The 15,163-nt window shown below is 46.2% G+C and overlaps 1 protein-coding gene across 4 annotated transcripts in view; it reads left to right on the top strand.

Moving 5' to 3' along the window:
* The window catches only part of LOC142503142 (CUB and sushi domain-containing protein 1-like), a 34,774-nt gene extending 24,526 nt beyond the window's left edge, over window positions 1–10,248 (top strand). For all 4 annotated transcript variants that reach the window (XM_075615201.1, XM_075615202.1, XM_075615204.1 and 1 more), the window contains 3 exons: window positions 612–688; window positions 2,099–2,154; window positions 6,336–10,248. In XM_075615201.1, the coding sequence (XP_075471316.1) occupies window positions 612–688; window positions 2,099–2,154; window positions 6,336–6,551 (349 nt within the window). In that variant the 3' untranslated portion in view covers window positions 6,552–10,248. The remainder of the gene's footprint in view (window positions 1–611; window positions 689–2,098; window positions 2,155–6,335) is intronic.
* The last annotated feature ends 4,915 nt before the right edge of the window (window positions 10,249–15,163 follow it).

Genomic DNA, 15,163 nt, shown 5'->3' on the forward strand with positions numbered 1-15,163 from the left:
CACTTTGCTCATTTCCCAGAATCCCTGGCTGCAGTGGAAGCACTGTATCACAAGAGATAATGGTGAAAAGCAGGGCTGAGGCCCCAGTGCCTCCACTGCACGCGCGCCCGCGAGACTGGCGGCGCGTGCAGCCCATTCCCCGGTCTGCAGTGAGCTGCAGGAAGAGAGACCGGGGGGGGGGGGGTGGCGGGGGAGTGACGGGGTCGCGGCGGAGTGACGGGGTCGCGGCCATGACATCACCCGGCAGGTTCGCCCTCATTGGATGAACCGCTGGGGGGCGTGGCTTAGCGCTCCGTCGCGAGTCCTGCTCTCAATTCTATTGAGAGCAGGAGAAACTCTCGCCACAGCGCTGCGGCCCCCCCTCGCAGCGGTCCCGGCACCATTGAGGGGCGGGCTCTCGTCCCTGTAGCGTCCGCCACAGCGGGGACCAGGCCTTAGACATGGGAATGTGCTCAGCAGTTACATTTTTATATCTCCCATGTTAATTGAACCTCTTTGCTGCCAGAATAGTTCAGATAAATTCGTTGCAAGGCACTCTATGAGTTACAAGCCCCCTCTGGTGCAATGCTCACAATGTATACAGCTGCTGACTCCCCCTCTGCTCCCTGCAGGTACTTTTTAACAGGGGCAGCGCTCAGACAGTGTACGGCTGATGGCCAGTGGAGTGACAGCGCCCCCACCTGTCTACGTAAGTAAATTGCCCAGTACTCCGTTTTCTTGGAGCTAATAGTGAAGTCATCTCTGTCTGCTTATCTCTGCTTAACTTAGGCCCAAATTAAATATCTTAAAGAGGCATTCCAAATTAATTGCCCCCCTTTTTTCAACATGGATGGGAAGCAGGGCGGTCTCCCTGGTCTCTGAGATACATACCGGGGAAGGTAGGAACCGTTACTTCCTGGTTATTTAAATCCCCCACGGCACGCGGGCCAATAGCAAGCTTGCGTGATGCGGGAGATTTAAACCACCATTTTGTTTCCCGCTGGACGGGGCGGCACTGGAGCAACTTATCAACAAAATACATTAGATAAAGATTGTAAAAATCCCCCAAAGCTCGTCTTTACAGTGGAAATGTAAAAAAAAAAAAGTATTTAAAACTATTTATACTCAGATTCTTTTATTTAAAGGCGTCAGTCAGTCACATTTTACTTATTAAACATCCACTGGCCATAATTATTTTCGTACTAGGCAGAACTGACCCTGTAAACCCCAGTTCTACTTAGATATTATGTGTGTATACAGTATACAGTATGAATGTATATGTACATGTGTGTGTATGTATATATGTATGTATATGTACGTGTACGTATGTGTGGGTACATACGTGTGTGTGTGTGTATGTGTGGGTACATACGTGTGTGTGTGTGTGTACGTACGTGTGCATGTGTACGTACTTACATATGTGTGTGTGTGTGTGTGTGTGTGTGTACATAGATATATACAGTGTTCGACAAACCTATACATTTGCTCGCCCCGGGCGAGTGGATTTAACCCCCGGGCGAGTAAATATTGGCCCAAGCAGCGCACGTTTGGTACTAGGTGGCGAGTAGATTTTTTTGTGATTTGTCAACCACTGGATATATATATTTCATTTTCATGTCCCACTTTAGCCAGGTATATTGCTTAAGCTTTCACAGTATGGGTAAACCTGCCAGCACAAGTGCCACTACACATCTTATTGAACATCCGTTTCCACCTTCCCGCCACTTTCAGGCAGTGAGATAATGATTTGAGGAAAGATATATATATTTTACTGTATCCCAATGTAAATGAAAAGACCAAGATGATGACCAAAAGTAAGATGGGAGAATGAAATCAGAGTAACGTGGAGAAGAGAGGCTGCAACCGCAGGACATGGAAGGTCATTGGGGAAGCTTCATCCAGCAGTGGGGAGACAAGGGCTGACGAAGTTAATGATGATGATGATATATACACACATGCACATTATATATTTGTATGTGCAGCCTACTATAGATGGAGGAATAGAGCAGATTGGATAGATTGGTATGATTGGGGGAGTGGTGCAACTTGGAGGATTGGAGCATGTCCCCAAAATTGGAAGCCACTTATTTACATGTGTATTTTGTTCTATTTTACTCAGCAATAGAAATTACGTCAAAACCCTTTTATCCCAGTTCCCCGGTAACACGCAATAAGGTGAGTATCTGTCTTACATGGTACTGATACTCAAGAATAGGGATGTGCAAAGTTTTAGGCGCTCCTCGGGGCAAGGACTCCTCTTCCTTAATGTTACTTTTATGTCTGAAGCACTTATTCCCATGACCTGTTATTTATATTATCTGTAAATTATTTGATTACCACATGTATTACTGCTGTGAAGCGCTATGTACATTAATGGCGCTATATAAATAAAGACATACAATACAATAATGCCAAATTGGGGGGAGGGAGAGGACAAGAAGGGAGAGGAGGAGAGGTGGAGGAGAAGAGGAGTGTCCTATTCTAGTGCAATACCCATTGACTTCTATACTTCCCAAAACACTCCTCTGTGAAGAGACACATGTGGATACACCTGAGATACATGGGAAATAATCCTTTTGCATATTCAAATTAGCTTCTGTTTCCACATCTCCCAGGTGAGTTCACAGGTATCTCTCCAGTGAATGCCCTATGTCAGGGTCTAGATCTCTCAGTATTCTTGCAGCATCTAGAACTGAATTCTTCTTTTATATTTTTTTTAGCCCTGTGCACTGTGCAGTTTGTTGAAATATTTCACAAGACAGGAATATTTTGTTAAGTAACACATGTCAAATGTAACAAACACATTTGCGACAGACTTGCACATGTCTACTTAACAAATCCTGCCTAACTCTCTGACCGTAACTGGTGGAGGGTGAGTAACTGGGATGAGAGGACATCAGTCATGCAATGCATTGTGTTAATATGCCACTGAATGGGTTAAGACAGGGGTGCTCAACTGCAGCCCTCACGCCCGCCCCACACGTCAGGTTTTCAGGATATCGCAGCAGCAGCTCAGGTGGCTCAGAGGCACAGTCAAAGACTAAGGGGCCCATGCTATAAGACTTCATTAAAAAAATTGCCGGGCCATTTAAATCTCCAGTTTTTGTGAGCGTTGCTATCACAGTATTCAGAAAGCCTCAATTACCTGTGATAGCAAAATTCCCAAAACGGGTGAGTAGCCGGCGATGTGAAGATTACCTCTCTCAAAAGGGCTAACCCGGCGGTTTCTTTCAGCTGCAGAGAGATCTGCACAGAGAGAGCCGCCTCTCCCTGCGCAAATCTCGCCCAAAATGTATGTTTTTTTAATAAAAAAAATGTAATAGTAGTGTAGATGAGCAGTGGGTCTACGGAGCAAAACTGCATTGATTTTAGGTCCGGGGACCCCCTGCTTCCCGAGATACAGGCCCCGTTATGGGGTGCCGGTATCTCCTATTCATTTCACTGAATCTCGGGAAGCAGGGGGTTCCTGGACCTGAAATCAACGCGGTTCTGCTCCGGAGACCCCCTACTCATCTACACTAGTATTAAAATTTATATTAAAACAGCTGCTACCCACAATAAACATTAAAAACAAAACACTAATACCCACCTCCTCTACCCCCACATGATTGATAACAGAGGCAGCGGGTGTCAGAGGGTCCTCAGGTGGTCCCCGCAGGTGTCTGGGGCCCCGGTGGTCCCCATGGATGTCTGGGGATCCCTCGGGTGGTCCCCGCGGTTGTCTGGGGGCCCTCGGGTGGTCCCTGCAGGTCCCCACTGGCCTGCAGTACCAATCCTGTGGCCAAAAAAAAATGTGTAATTCATTGAAATAAATACACCCCACTTCCCCCCACCCAACACATACAGTACAGTAATGGGCAAAATTACTATTATCCAGATATGGATAATAGTGCATTTGCCAATTTTAAAGCAAACATTAGCCAGCCAGCATAAATAAAGTAAATAAAACTTTCTACTTACCCCTGCCATCATGAAGGGCTTCCTCGTCAGCATACTCTAGGTCCATGTCCTCTGATGCCAGAAAGAACACCAGAAAATATACAAATCTAATGGCCCCTATGCCTTTTAATCACCTTAGGAGTTAATAACCGCTATAGTAATTAAGGGGTTAACCCACCCTCCCCGATATGGGCATGATAAGCCACTACAGCAGTCAATGGTCACCCTATTAAAAAAGCATGAAGGCCAAAAATACATAATAATAAAATATATACACAAGCACCTAAACACCCCAATTAAGTAAATAAAAGCACTAGCCAACCAATTAAATAAAAGCACTAGCCAACCAATTAAATAAAAGCACTAGCCAACCAATTAAATAAATAAATAAAAGCACTAGCCCATCACTTAAATAAATAAAATCACTAGCCAACTAAATAAATAAATAAAAGCACTAGCCAACCAATCAATTTAATAAATTGAAGCACTAACCAACAAAACAATTAATTCATTTTAAACACTAGCCAACAAAACTATTAATGAATTTAAACCAGTAGCCAACAAAATAAATAATTAATTTAAAACACTTACCAATCCTAAAATGTACTAAAACAAGTCATCAGAATTCAAAACAATTTAATCCAAACAATAAAAATAAATAGAAAAAATTACAAGCAATTCAAAATTAGTGTTTATTGTGGGTAGCAGGGGTGGGAGAAGGGGGTATTTGGCAGATAGCGGGAGGGGTTAACCCCTTCATTGCCTTAGCGGTTAGCCGCTAAGGGAATGAAGTTGCCTGTAAATGCATTTTTATTTCATGGGATTCATCCCGGGGGCCTCCGGTGCTGATATTAATGTGTATCAGCTTCAGAGAACCCCGGCATCAATCCGATGCAGAAAAATGCTTTATTTTTTCTAAGGCCTGTCTCGCCGCCTTATCAGCAGCTTCTCGCCAGCCTCATGCCAACTTTTCCTGGCGTGAGGATTTTGTGAGACACTCACCATTCTAGAGCAGCGATAGGCCTCGATAACCTAATCGCGGCTACTAGAATTGCACGAGTTTCAGAACCTGCCGATAAGTGGCTTATCACCGCTCACCCGGTGATTTTTTATAACGGCTGAAATTTTTGCTGATCCATGCCTTTATTGCCCACTTATCAAGGCCTACTGAATAGCAGTAGGCATTTTGGCCGATAAGTGCTCAATAACTGGTTTATCAACGCTTATAGAATAGGCCCCTAAGCCTCTGATTGAGTCACCTGTGCTGAAGCAGGGTCTGATGGAGCCACCTGTGCTGAAGCAGGGATATCCTGAAAACCTGACCTGTTGGGGGGCGGGGGGAGCTTGGACTGGAGTTGAGGACCCTTGAGTTAAGAAGCCACCTGCCAATAGAGGTGCCACAACCTTAATGCACCACTAGAGAGGAATGGATGAGCCCAGAGATCAGTGCCTTTAAAAGAAAAGTAGTGACACTCTGTCTAGTATTTACATTACATATTTAATATTGATGCTATAAAAACAGGATGAGAGAGTTGTAAGATCCCTTAAGTATCAAAGGGGGCTGTAAGTCTATTCATTAAATAAAAAAGTACTGTAGTAGTATTCTGGGCTTTTAAATAGACAAGTAAAGGCACAGTACAGTAGAGCGGTTGTAAATTAAAAAATAAACAGCTCTACTTTGGGATTGTAAATAAAAAGTAGGGGTAATTAGCATATAACAAAAAACAAAGAAACGCAAAGCTATATACAATATGACAAAAATATACAGTGAAATACCTATATATCTCTTGAAAAAAGGGTCATTTAGTTAAACCCTTTGGCCAAAGCATTTTAAGCCTGCAAGCCACTTCAATGCATGACCAAATATTGCAGGTCCTAACACTAACCGATTAAAATTCTTATTTACCTCTATAGTTAGAGGAAGAATGATCGGATTGGATCTGTCACAACCAGCTGCATGTCAAAGAAAGAACTGCTCACTTGGAAAGTGGGGAGGGGCGAGTTTAAACCCTGGGAGGGAGGAGCCGCTAACCTCTAAAACAGCTGAGACCAGCTGGACAAAGTTAATAAATGCACAGATACCCAGCAAGCTCTAAAAAAAAAAAAAAAAAAATGACCACATAATATGTATATGTATATGTTTCAATTGGAGTAATTAGCAGGCGGAGAGCACTCGCGTGGACTTGTACAGAATTGTATTTAATAAAATGGTCCTTGGACAAGTCCTTGGTGAGTGCTCTCTGCCTACATTCCATATGTGCCACATAGATTTCTTTATTGACGTCCTTGTGTGCACCCGTGGCAGTAACTCCTACTCCGTGAGTACTCCTTCCTCTCCATATTCATGAGTAGAATGTAATGTGTTATGCATTAAGCCGCTGGCCATGCAACCCTTATTTTGTGTGTTTGTTATACAGGAGGAGACAACAATACTGCCGGACATTATAACCCACAACTCCACATCCACGGAGTGCGATAAAATGTGGGCAATCCAGGAAGCAGTAAGGAAATGCACAAGCACTCCGGAAGTATGGACCAAGTACCTGCAGCTACAGTATCTCTACCTGCAGATAGAGAACCTCCAGCTGGACATTGAGAAGAAGAAGGGAGAGGCAGGAGGCAGCCATATTTAATGCGTGCCATCGGAGAGGCTGCACTGCACTGAGATTTATTATCAGTAGTAGTCATGTAATTATTTCTAAGGCACCAACGTATTCTCCAGCGCAGTACAACGGGTGTGAGGATACCAAAATATATTGCAATGTTAACACAAATGAATACAATATGAGATAAGCCTGTGGAGATGATTTCCCACAGCTTCTGCTTCTTCGGAGACAGCACAAACCTATCGTCTCCTCCCCTCTCTTTCTTCTTTCCCTAAAGTTTTACAGGATAGTATAGGTGTGTGCTATTTAGGGAGAAGCAGTAGCCATGGAGATCTCTATTATTATTAATGTAATTTATTTATAACGAGCGCAGTACATGGGTTGTGAAGAGATTAACAGTATCTTGATTTTCTGGGACCTAGTTTCGACCGCCCCCTTCCCTCCCGTGTCGACGGCTTTGCGAGCCCCCCCCTCCTCCATTCCCCCTCACCCCATGTATTTCTCTCACTCTTCCCCCCTCTCTTCCTCACTCACTCTCCCTTCACCACTCTCACTACCCCACTGCCTCTCACTCTACCCCTTCCAATGTCACTTAATTACCCCCCTCTCACTAACTCCCAGTCTGAATCCATCCCCTTCTCACACTCATTCCCCCTCTCCCCCCCTCTTCCATTCCCCCCTCACCCCCTGTATTTCTCTCACTCTTCCCCCCTCTCTTCCTCACTCACTCTCCCTTCACACCTCCCTCACTACCCCACTGCCTCTCTCCCCCCACCTCCCTCCTCTTACTCTCCCCCCTCCAATGTCACTTAATTACCCCCCCCCCCCCCCTCTCACTAACTCCCAGTCTCTGAATCCATCCCCTTCTCACACTCATTCCCCCTCTCCCCCCGGTCACACACACACACACACACACACACAAACCCCCACACAAAATACAATACCCCCCTCCCTTCACAAAATAAATACAATACCCCATCCCCACACACACGCAATACAATAACCCCCCTCCCCACACATAAAATACAATTCGTACACCTACACAAAACACACACGCGCACACCACAATAACCCCCCCCTCCACACACAAAATACAATAACTCTACCCACACATACACTTACCTTGCTGGTGGTCTCAGGCCTCTGGTGCCCCGGCTCTCCGCAGCTGCTGCGGGCCTCTCTCTCATGCTGGGGCCTCCTGCCGGGCCAGCCTCGCTCCCCTGCACCAGGTTTCTCTCTCCAGCCGGTGTGCGCAGGAAGCTGGACCCTCTGGGAAATTGGGAGAGAGAGGCCCACCGCAGCTGGGGAGAGACGGGGCCCACGAGGCAACCATAAGCCCGGCAGTGGACGCAGAAGTTGGGCGTGACCTCTCGTCGGGCCCAACTTCCAGTGCTGGCTGGGCCCCCCATAGCCGCCGGGCTTTGCCCCCCTGTCTGCACTCCTGTATACATGACATCACAAGTCACAGAGAGGCCCTCTCTCAAGAGCACAGTAAGAATATTGTGGGGGAATAATTGTCTGTGGCAGCGCTTTGCAATACATAGCAGGCAGCAAGAGGGTTAAATATGAATATAATAATAAGAAACAAACATTGGAAATGTTCCTGAGTGCAAAGCGCTGCTGAATACACCAAAAAATGTGGAAAAGCGGACATATTTAATGAGGGCCACAGATATTATCTTGTATGGATTTATGCTCCGTAATGTAGTAACTACCAGAGGATTTTCCCCTGAATTACATGAGTGGTAATTATTATTCTGTTGGAAAATTAAATGCTTTCAGATCAAGTAAATGGGCTTGGGCATGAATTTCCGTTCACTACACAATGTAATGTGTAATGGATAGGCACAATGTAATGTGTAATGGAGAGGCACAATGTAATGTGTAATGGAGAGGCACAATGGCCTTGTTATGTATACCAGATACAAATAACAATGAATCGGACCCTCTCCCGCTGATGTTCTGGTTGCTGTGTATTACAGCAGCTGTCCACGCTGGTCGCCATTTTTATTTGCCGTTTCTTTTACTTTTAGCACTTTTTTATGGTATTATTTTAAGAGACGTATTCTTGCCCTTTCCAATGCAATTTTTATTATAAAAATGTGATTCTACGTTCCGTTTGAAAATGTGAACTGTCGGGGAGGTTAAAATGGCGCCCTCCGCAGAGAGAGTAATCATTACGCAGGCAGATAGAGCTTTCTGATGCCAAATATGTCAAGGAGTTTTCACATCGTGGTGTAAAGGTCCCTGAACAATACTGTACACCGTAAGCTGACATCCCCCATATAGTGCACAGCTTGTTTGGGGTTTATTGCAGCTGTCTGCGTCGCTCGATCATTAGACCTCTTTCAGGGAGCCAGAGACAGGAGTTGGAGGGAGGGCGGCAGTTTGCTGGGCGATGTGTGTTCATCCCCAGCAGACGTTTTCAGGAGTTGAGGAGGAGGGGGGCTACACACGGCAGCTTAGGGATCGAGGCTGCAGTCTTGAAATCATTCTCAAGAATGATTTCATTGGCTGCCGAGGTCCCAGTGACGCTGCTGCAGCTTCAGAAAACGATTTTTTCGTTTATTGAAACTGTAGCCAGCGTCAACTCCGGGCTTCGGAGACAGTGCAGCTGCTACCCTGACAACCAGTATTCAATTTGAATACTTTGTGTCCCACGGCAGCTCGCACGGCAGCACGCCCTCCCTCCGAAGCCTGCACCCTGAACGAGGCCTTAGCTGTCATTACACAAATGAATGTTCAGCTCGCTCTGTTCTGAGACTCGGGCAGGAAGCAGAACAAACTGCAAGAATGAAACTGTGTCCTGCAGAGGCGCAACACTCTTTTATAACACAAGAGGGAGCATTATGGGCAGATACCCTGATTTCATATACTTGGTATGTAATGCAGTGCTTTAAATAGGCCGTCCATGTGGCACTTTAAAAAATATATATATATTTTGTTTTGTTTTAATATAAGCAGCCTTTGATTACGTTTATTGAAAACGGATTACCTAAGCTGCCAATCAATTCGTTCGCCAATAGCCTGCATCCCAGGGTTCACTAAATGGCTGCCTTGCCCCTAGGCACAAGTGTTGCAACCGCCTGCTTACCTGCCACCCCCTCCTCCTTCTGAACCTCAGCGTCAAATGACGCCGCGGACATCACCGTGACGTTGCATTGCCACGGGACACTGTGATGTCACGTCGGTGGTTGCATTGCCACGGGACACTGTGATGTCACGTTGGTGACGTCCGCGGCGTCATTTGACGCTGTGGTTCAGAAGGAGAAGGAGGGCAGCAGGTAAGGAGGCGGCCGCAAACCATAAAATGACTTCCCATTAAGTCCGAGAGCACAGCAAAAGTATATGGGGCGGACATTTTTGCCACCCCCAAATTTTGCCGCCCAGGCCTAATGGGAAATCTGCTACTGGCTGCCTTTCAGTTTTAATGAATCCTTCAGTCAGTGTAATTCAGCAGCTACAATGTATTCTTATATCACTAAGGTGTCTATTGTAACAGTTTGCAGCTCAAACTGCTGGGAACATTGGCAACAAATTATCACAAACAAGAAAGTGTTGCAATTATCTTGCACTGCTCTAGAAATCAAGGGATGCTCAGTATATTAAAACTCATTCAAATTGCATTAAGAGTAATGAATAACAAAAATGTAGTAAGTATTATCCAATACTAAAACTGATTTATTAATAAATAAATAAAAGGAGCAATTGAAGCCGTTTTTAATTTTCTTATTTTTTTTTGCACAGGATTGAAGTGGGGGCTGAACCCCAGTGATCTAATTTCTAGGGGCTCTGCTTCCCGAGATACAGACCTTCAAAGGGGGTGCCGGTGTCTCCAGCAAGTTTAAAGCACCCACGTCACGCGGGCCAATAGGAAGCTCTATCTGAGGATGTCACGGCTTCCTATTGGCCCGCAGAGCACGGGAGCTTAGAAAAGCAGCCATTACATAAACCCTGGTAGCCAAGCGGAGTGGCTACCGGAACCTCCTATGGAGGTAGATGTTGTCACGGTAGCTTGTGACAGGCTGTAATTTACACCTAAACTATATATAAATATATATATACCTGGGTTTGAACTGGGACGAGACTTAGATATGATAAAATATCATTTATTCCTTGATAAAGGTGAACACAACAGATTATACAAATAACAGCAAAATATAGACACTTACTTAAAGATTATGACAAGAAAGCCATCAGGATTACAGTCTGGGCCATTTCTTCCATATTTCAGCTGACATCACAGCAAGACAGGCAAAGTTATGAAGCACATGCAGGACATGGAAACATGAAGCCTTTGCATGCAGGCATCAAGACATTACATGAGGGCTAACAAAGGATATATGGGGAACAGCCGGTTATAAACCTTTTGTCCCTCTATCTGTAACATTAAGTACCTGTGATTGGTTTCCCATTATCTCCAGCCAATCTTTGATGGGGGAACACATTTTGGGTCAGGCCCCCCTGCTAGCTGGCCCATGCGCAGTAGAACTCTGGGGTCTCCTTTCTGAGGCCCCACATAGGCAAATGGAATGCCAGCCAGTTTACTCATCTGGCTCTCTAGCAAGATAACCTTTGTTGGACAGTGATAAGTGGGACACTTGGAGACTGCTCTGGTTTGAGCCTCCTCCGTCCTTAAATTATCAGGGAGGGTGACAAGACCCTTTGAACAATACTTAAATACTAGACATGGGGGCGCTTCTGGGGGCCATCTGCTATCCTGGTAGGCAAAGGAATTTCTCTGAAGCTTTGTCCATACCTAGGGACACAGTATTAACGGACTATTAACCCTTGGGCTCCCGGATGGATTCTAGTGTGTGTGTGTGATGCAGACACTGAGGTTACAATGACACAGGGGAAACAGGGAAATACACATTTACAGGTTATGACAGGGGTTAACTCACATTTCTGGACCTCAGCCCATTTAACCCCTTGTATCCCTGGTGAGGTTAGAAGGTGGCCAATTGTGGTTTAACCCCTTTAATCCCGGGCCAAATCCTCTCCATCGTCACAGATGTATCCCCAGTAGGGGGTCCCAGGATCTGAAATTAATGCGGTCCAGCTCATGAGACCTCTGTTTCAATCATAGGTAAAAAAATAAAATATGGGAAATAAATGGGCAGCTTGGATTGCCTTTTTAAAGCGGCAGCCTGCGCTGATTGCCTTTAGGTTTCTTGCATTCTGCCTGGCTTTGAGAGATCTCTTCTTGCACTAATCCAACACTTGAAAAAAATCTGATGCTTTGTGCAGGTGGTAAAAGGATTTGAAATATTAGGTGTCCGGGTGGTTAAAATGGAGCTCTCCCCCGACCCCAGTGCAGCCTAGAGCAGGGGCGGCCAACTCCAGTACTCTAGGCCAGGGGGGCGCAAACTTTTTTCCCTGCGCCCCCCTGCCGGCTGTCCCCTCACTCCCGCGCCCCCCCCAACCCCAACTTACCCTCGCACCGGCGTAATGACGTCACGTTGCCATAGCAACGTGACGTCACATGACCTCGCAGCGTCATTTTGACGCCGCGTTGCCATGGCGACGCCGGGAGGAAGCCGCCGGAGCCACGGGTAAGTATGGTTTACAGAGGCCCTGCAGCTCCCCCGGCACTTAATTTAAGTGCCTTCGGGAAGCGCGCGGGGCCTCTGTAAACCCCGCGCCCCCCGTCGGCAGTCTCGCGCCCCCCCTGGGGGTCGCGCCCCACAGATTGCGCACCGCTGCTCTAGGCTACCAACAGGTCAGGTTTTCAGGATATCCCTCTTCAGCACAGGTGGCTCAATCAGTGGCTCAGACTTCAACGGAGGCACTGATTGAGCCACCTGTGCTGAAATAGGGTTATCCTGAAAACCCAGCCTGTTGGTGGCCCTTGAGGACTGGAGTTGCCCACCCCTGTGCTATACTGTAAATGTGGCAATGTTCCGTAGTTAGAATAAAATTATTAGTGGCTTTTGGGCCCTGAATCGTGTTAATTTTAGCACCCCTGGGTCCAGGCATACTTACCGGAGCTGTGTCACTGCTACTCTCTAGCTAATTAAACCCCAGTCGAAGACTGAGCCACTGATTGGCCACTTGTGCTGAAGCAGGGATATCCTGAAGACCTGACCTGTTGGCGGACATTGAGGACTGGAGTTGGCCACCCCTGGTCTAGAGGTTACCATGGTAAACAACAAAAAGTAAGACATGTTTCGGGGGCAATATACTGACATTAAACTCATACAGGCTTCTTAACATATTGAAGGATATTTATCAAATAATCAGTATCAGGACACAAGGGGTTTCATCCTGTTTCTCTTAGAGTTTTTAACCTTCTGTGTTTCCAATATATCAAACTGACATCTAGAGTCAAAAGCAAGAGTTAGGGAGCAGTTAAAGGGAGCAGCAGTAGGAGTTATGGAGGAGTTTTATGGAGCTGTTATACGGACTAATAACAGTAATTAGTTCAAAGTTATAGTGAGCAGTTATTTTGAAACAATAGGAAGAGTTATAGGAAACGGTTGTATGGAGCATTAGCAGTAATCAGGAAAAGGTTATTAGTGAGCTGTTATTTTGTAACAATAGAAAGAGTTGTAGGGAGTGGTTATATGGAGCAATAGGAGGTTATAGTTAGGTAACGTAAAAATAAAGTGTACTATATAAAGATGATGAGAGAAAAAGAATCCAAGGGGACATAGAGCAGCAGAGCCCCCCGCCTGATGCCCACTGGGTGGCAACCTGAAGCCGTCCCAGTGGACTCGGCGTAGGTGTACTCTGCCCGGATACAGGAGCGCACCAGTGCCCAGAATATCGCCTCAATTTTCATTGGGACCTGCCCTTCCAAACACTGCTTCCTGGTCTTATAAATGGCTAGCTTGGCCAATGCCAGGAGCAGGTTGGCGAGGAGGTCCCCAGACTAATTCTCCAGGGACACTGGGCACCCGAAAATAAAAAGGCGAGGGGAAAAGTGCAGCCAGAACTGCAGGAGAAGGGCCCTCATGGTGGATAAGAGGGTCTCCAGTGTGGCGCAACTACAGTAAATAAACACGGACTTCTGCTCGGTACAAAAGGGACAAGTGGCATGGGAGTCCATGAAATGGGCCAAGTACTCTCCTGTGCTCAGTGCACCATTGAGTATTATCCAGCTCTGTTGCCCATAGGAGGCGTTATAGGGAGTTGTTATATGGAGCAGTAGGAGGCGTTATAGGGAGTTGTTATATGGAGCTGTAGGAGGCGTTATAGGGAGTGGTTATATGGAGCAGTAGGAGGCGTTATAGGGAGTGGTTATATGGAGCAGTAGGAGGCGTTATAGGGAGTGGTTATATGGAGCAGTAGGAGGCGTTATAGAGAGTGGTTATATGGAGCAGTAGGAGGCGTTATAGGGAGTGGTTATATGGAGCAGTAGGAGGCGTTATAGGGAGTGGTTATATGGAGCAGTAGGAGGCGTTATAGAGAGTGGTTATATGGAGCAGTAGGAGGCGTTATAGGGAGTGGTTATATGGAGCAGTAGGAGGCGTTATAGGGAGTGGTTATATGGAGCAGTAGGAGGCGTTATAGGGAGTGGTTATATGGAGCAGTAGGAGGCGTTATAGGGAGTGGTTATATGGAGCAGTAGGAGGCGTTATAGGGAGTGGTTATATGGAGCAGTAAGAGGCGTTAGAGGGAGTGTAGACTAGTGTGAGATCTGATGCTTGCTGCACATACATGTGCAATAAAGACAGGACCCTATTTAATAGGCTGTGAAGCCTCTTCCCAGCATTTCTTCTAATTAATGGGACCAAAACCTTCTCCAGCGCAGAGAAAGACGGCTTCACAGCACATTGAATCAAAAGGAGACAGGCAACAGGAAAGAGATATGGAAACAACAACATCAAAGCTAGTGTTGCTTGAGAGATAAGAGGGAAGTGCCATTACATACCACAATTTATTTTAACTCCTTCCCTGCCAGAGAGGCCTGCAAGCTGGCCTCTCCGGCAGGAAAGGGGTTAAAGTTATGCATCATAAAAAGAAAGCATCGCAAAAAAATAGGACACAAGGGGTGTACGTATAGGAATGGGTTTGAGAACACTGGTCCATACAGAATTGCACCGTTAACCACTTTGCTGGCAAATGTTCAGGTTTCTGAAGGAAAAAGCAGTGGCCCTGCGACTTATTTGAGTCTCGCCGAGTTCTGGTTTCTGCCGCGGTTTATAAATAGCAGCAGCGCAGTTATAAACCCGAGAGGAGAGGAAAGGGAGAGTCACTTCCCCAGGGCAAGTGCATTAACAGTATAAGGCCATACAAATGACCACACCCAGTAGCACAACTTTGTTTTTTTATCTAACAAATAAAAATACCCCGTGTGAGCACTATCACACGTCTCAGAAAGGTCTGCAACCCCGCCTTTCCCCATTATCTCTTAGGAGACAGTGCGTCCACTGCAGGCGGCCCACACATGGTATACCCAGTAAACCTGTGTACTTTTGTTCTGCGTGCTGGACACGTGGAGCTTCGGTGGATAACAGCAGCCGTGGAAGGACACGGTCAAGTCACGGTCAGTTTTCTTCACCGTGCAAGAACATTTGCCTGGTGGACACAATATGGCCGCAAGCATCAGACATGTTCTGCTGGCCAATACACAGCCCCAACATCACCGGGAGATTATTATCGGTGCCCTGCGGCCATAGTTGTAGGTTATTTTT

The sequence above is a fragment of the Ascaphus truei genome, chromosome 9 (genome assembly GCF_040206685.1).
Source record: "Ascaphus truei isolate aAscTru1 chromosome 9, aAscTru1.hap1, whole genome shotgun sequence".
Lineage (NCBI taxonomy): Eukaryota > Metazoa > Chordata > Amphibia > Anura > Ascaphidae > Ascaphus > Ascaphus truei.